Source organism: Olea europaea, chromosome 13 (genome assembly GCF_002742605.1).
Source record: "Olea europaea var. sylvestris chromosome 13, O_europaea_v1, whole genome shotgun sequence".
NCBI classification, from domain to species: domain Eukaryota; kingdom Viridiplantae; phylum Streptophyta; class Magnoliopsida; order Lamiales; family Oleaceae; genus Olea; species Olea europaea.
The window spans coordinates 7,615,087-7,620,537 of NC_036249.1; the positions used below are offsets into that span (position 1 = coordinate 7,615,087).

At 32.3% G+C, this 5,451-nt stretch overlaps 1 protein-coding gene across 1 annotated transcript in view; it reads left to right on the forward strand.

Moving 5' to 3' along the window:
- The first annotated feature begins 3,144 nt into the window (after positions 1-3,144).
- LOC111408392 overlaps positions 3,145-5,451 on the forward strand; it is a 5,436-nt gene continuing 3,129 nt past the window's right edge. Inside the window, exons 1-2 of the mRNA XM_023038157.1 lie at positions 3,145-3,353; positions 3,528-3,665. Of these exons, the coding sequence (XP_022893925.1) occupies positions 3,204-3,353; positions 3,528-3,665 (288 nt within the window). The 5' untranslated portion in view covers positions 3,145-3,203. The remainder of the gene's footprint in view (positions 3,354-3,527; positions 3,666-5,451) is intronic.

Below are 5,451 nucleotides of genomic sequence, written 5' to 3' on the forward strand. Positions count from 1 at the left end.
ATATTATCAATCATTTGTGGCTCTTGTAGTTCGCACATACCGACTTCATCGCGTCCACACAATGCATCTTCTATTGGTGACAACTGTTCAACTCCGACATGCAGTTCGTGCTCTCCAGCATTATATTCATCTGCAATTACCCACAATGCTGCTTTTGTGTGAACAGACATAAACCATTGCAAATCCTCATCGTCGGCTACATCAGCTGGGGGTATATTCATGTTTGGAACTGTAAATTTCAATTGAATTCGGAACTTCATTCTATCAACAATCAGCTTCTCGAATAATTTATGTACAAGGTCTTCATATGTAATATCATGTCGAACAACAATTGATGTTGTTCGGTTCCCTAACCACTTCCACCTGTCGTCTATGTTGACAAATCTACCACCATACGAGACAACAAATCTCTTAACATCTTCCATAGCTGCATGTCATAAACAACAATACTGTCAACCACTAATGAAAATCGAAAACAAAAATGCTACCTGCATGCAATATGTGAATCACTATACACGAAATTTTCCCAACTTACTCAAATTTTTAATGTTATTGTCAACATTTAACAGTGTCGAGAATGATAGTATAAATATCATTCTCGACGTTTATAATCATTATTGACATTTATAAAATGTCGAGAATGAAATGACGGAATTTCATGCATTTATCATCTTCTTCAACTTCAACCACCATTTTTGCAAGAATTTATTCCACTATAAATAATATTCTAAATACAGAAATATATTATCTAACTAAGTTATTTAAGATGAATGGTACAAAAAATATATACTCAGGATAATTTCGTCCAAGGGAAAAAATACTTTATCAAAAAATTGAGATTTGAATATATATAACAACTACTAAATAAAACTTATCAAAAAAAAGAGAGTTCGAAAAAATAGAGTTCAAAAAAATATACCTTCTACCGACAAATGATGAAAGACTAATCAGCTTCAAATTTCTACCACAGTAAATTTCTTAAAATAATTTTTTTGAAGTTGGAATCATATACTTCTTCGTATATGTTAATGGAATTTTTGCTTCTTCTTCATTTGTTCTAGAATAATTGATTAAAATATAATTAAAAATATAAGCAAGTGGACTCACCTAGGTAATAGCAACATTATTGTGCCTTCTCGTGGAAGTTATTTGCTCTTCTTAAAAATTGTGCCAAAGTGATATAAAATTGATTAATCTTTTCATGAGGGTAAAGTAGACATTTTGATCTAAAAATTGGACATTTTTGCAAGGATTATTAAAAAAGTACACTTTTCAACTCAACCCTTATAATTGAACATTCTTGAAAATGCCTCTTTATTCAATCCTTTTATATATTTATCCACACAGATATTTGGTTTTTGGTGGTACAAATGTTATGGTAGATCCCCATTTTGCGTTCATATTAATAATAAAACAGAATAGTGAACTGGAGCGAATCTATATTATGTAATAAAGCCAATTGTAAACAAGATCGATCACAGGATTGTTTGAAGGTTGATGAGGGAGGGAAATTTTCATTTAGTTTCGGGCTCCGACCAAGACCCTATGTTTGAGTAAGGACGACACAGGTCTCTCACTGAAGTTGCAATCTTCCTCCTCGGCTTGGCTGTCTGTCTTGGTTGACTTTACGACCGAGCCAGGACTTGCCCCTATGGTTCATGAGAAGGAAAAAAGACTCATCTTTTATTGCAGGGGAATGACACCCCTATAATATCATGACTTAGCAACGGCCTCAAAGCTTTAGGGGGACCAAGAAATTTAATAAAGATGAGGTCGGTATAAAAGATTGAAAATATAGCAATGTTTGGTGGGGATTAAAATTAGATTTTTAGGAGATTTTGATAAAAAAAATTTGAAATGTGTGTTTGAAATGTTGTGGGATCCATTAAAAGTTTAGTTAATATTAATTGTTTCACTTTAATTTAGATTAAAATTAATACCATACAAGGGCATAATATTAACTCTTCGCGGAATTTTGTAAACTTCCTTTTAAACAATAGTTGGAACCTTTGAAAATTCTGTCAAAATCATATCTAGGAGACATTTGAGCAGGTCGTGCGATCTCTCTTCTCATTCTTCCTCTTGAAATTACTCACTACTAGTATGCAAAGCAAGAAGAACCCAGATTGAATTGTTATACACCATGTTTGGTTATTTCAAGGTAGCTGTTAAAATTAGACGTGTTTGGCTAAACTTAAAAGTCACTTTTAAATACATGATCATTTGGGATTAAAGAAGTACCTTTTCTTGATGTTGGGGAAGTGGGAGTAAGCTGATGAGAAGTAGGGACTGAAGAAAAGAAAACCCCATAGATCTCCACTCTCTTCTTCATCTTTTGGTACCTTTGTAGTCTGTAGATTATCACATACTGACGAGCGATAAATTTCTACTTAATTTTATATATGTCTATTTAAGTAATTTGCATAGGATAAAAAAATATAATAAAATTTTCTTTGTAGAAATGAATATATATAACGTTTATAAATGTAAATAGCGACTCCCTTTTTTATCAGAATTATATTATAAGTCATTTTTCTTGTTGAGAATTAATTTATTAGTTTTTTAGCATGTCTCTATTTAATGTGAGTTGTTATAAACAAATACAGACTATACTTATCTAAATTATTATTTAGCTCTTGTTTGATCTCCATTTTTTTCAAAATACATTTTTTTCAATTCTTTTTAACTACACATTTTTCAATAAAATAATATTATACGTAACTTCCAAACTTTTTTTATTACATTAAATAGAGTAAAATGTAGTCTAGTTACTAAAAATTGTGGTATGAATATATTTAATATTATATTAATTATACCTTTTTTTTATTTGTGTGGGGAAGCCGTTGTTTCAACTCCATTTTTCCATCAAAATACATTCTTCAATGGTGATTTAATATCATTTCAACTACAAATTTTTTAATAAAATAATATCACATGCAAATTCAAAATTTTTCTTTATTTTTTAACCACACATTATCTTTCGTAACACTGTTTTAAGATATATTTAAAAAAAAAAATGATGCTCAAACAACCCCGTATATCATTGTATCAATAATGTATGAATTTGAAGATTGCCATTGGACCGTTAAAAAAGTGGCACGCTTACCAAACATTTTGTAGTTTGTACGCTACGTCGCCAGCGCAAAGTTGCTATATATTCCCGTGGACGTTCTAATTTTTTTCTATATTCTCAGAAAAAAAAAATGGCAGACAAGCCAAGCAGATCACTGGTATTGTACGGAGACGGGTTGGCCCGTCTCGTAAACCCGACCCTTGACCATCTCCATTCTTTCGCTTCTCGGGCCTCTTGTGGCTTCTTGTCCCTCCCTCATGCCCCTTCTTCCGGTAAAATTTGATTCCATAGTTATGTATGTGTTTGTTTTTTAAATTATAGATGTGAATGCTTAGAATTTGCTATTTCTTATTAAGTGTATTTTAGCACTTTTTATAGAGTAGATGCAGTTGCCTTGCTTCCATAACTTTTGAAGCGAAATAAGTAACTGTTAAATGCCTAATTTATTGGTTAGAGGAAAGCTTATCGCTTAATACTGAAAGGGAAAAATGATTCTACGGTTTTGGTTCTTGCCACCATTTTTTTTTTCCGCAAGTTAACCAGGCATTTATCCTTTGAGTTCACTGAACCATGTGATGGAGAATTTTTGGAAGTGCTCAAAATTTGAAGTCTGTTAATGAGTATGTTGAGCCGAATTTTATCTAAAGATAAACAAAACTGGTGTCAAAAGCTGGATTAATTGAAAGTTTCCAAGTTTAGTTTGTTTACATCAATCATTCTGGGAACTTACTTTGTGATGGCTGAATCCTTGCGAGAGTCACTAAATAAAACTTAATTCTTTCATAAGAACTAAATGGGAACATGAAATAATTTTTTATTTTTCTTCAATAAGTAAATGAATTTTGGTTTTATCATGTAGCTGCGAAAAATGAAAGAAATAAAATAATTCCAACATAACAATTAAATTTGAAATTCAAAGTTGTCTTTTAAACACAACACAATTTATTAATCCTAGCCTCATTGCCACCTCCACGTTTACTGTCTCAAACCATCAGTTGCCGCCTAAAAGGGGGAATTATCATAGAGTGAGATTTATAAAATTTCAATAAGTACGCCATGAATTATTATTGTGTATAATTTAAAAGAGCAAAATAATCATAATCAGCATAATGGAGACATAAGAATATTACCGAACATAGGTGGTAAGTATGTTCGGTAAGAATTCTTATGGGTAGCGCTACTAAATTCCGATCCTCTTAACATAATCATAATCATACCATAGCATATGGGACCCATAATAATTTTCTTGGAATTCATAACATAACAATAATTCAACATAAGCAGCGTAGTTACAATTTGAATCAAAGAATAATAGAGACTTGATCTCTCTACAATTTTCACTTCGGCTTATGAATGTGTATGTGTATATTATTTGGACCAAAAATTATAATAGTGAGTAGTAGCATGTGAATTTGAATGAGGGGTTTAAATAGGACAAGATTAGGCATGCATCTTTAATGACAAATTTATGATGGTGGAAATTGATCCTTGAAATTTGTGAAATGAGCAAGAATCTCTCCATCATTCCTACATTTATGCATTCACATTACACATTACTTTATGTTTGATCAATCAAGCATAAATCAATAATTTTACCTTATGTTTGATCAATCAAGCATAAATCAAGAATTTTCTATGTAAGTGTTTGACCAAAAATTTAATCAAAAACACGTGGGAATTAGCACTTATGGTAAATTTTGCTACAAGTTCCTAGACGATGGATTAACCCTCAATGAGCCCGTAAATTTTCAATGTTGATAATTAGACCTAGAAATTTGGATGCGAGTATTATAATCTACCCCCCTAAAAATAAATTTCGTCCTCGAAATTTACCTTGAAATTTGTCGAAGAGTTGTGGGTACTATGCCTGCATCTCTACCTCTCTCTCTCACGTGACCTCTTCAGCCGAATGATTTTGCCATTGTACTTTCACTAGTGGGATCACTTTGTTCCAGAGGGCTTGAAATTTCTTATTAACAACTCTTCTTCATAGCTTAAACCTCTCTGTAATTCAATAGATTGATGGTTGACCACATGACTTGGATCGGGGACGTACTTTCTAAGCATTGACACATGGAAGACGTCATGTACACCTGAAAGTTCAGGAGGTAATGCTAATTGATATGCGATGTTCCCAATACGTTGCAAGATCTCAAATGGGCCAATAAACCTTAGTCGCAACTTATCCTTCTTGCTAAAACGTAGCACTCCTTTCATTGGTGTTACTTTGAGGAATACCTTATCACCAATTAAAAATTCCAGACTCTTTCTATCAGCATAACTCTTTTGTCTATTTTGAGCACTTTTCATGCTGGAGCGAATTTTTTCAATTACATGCACAGTCTACTCAATAATTTCTGGCCCCAAAATCTTTCGCT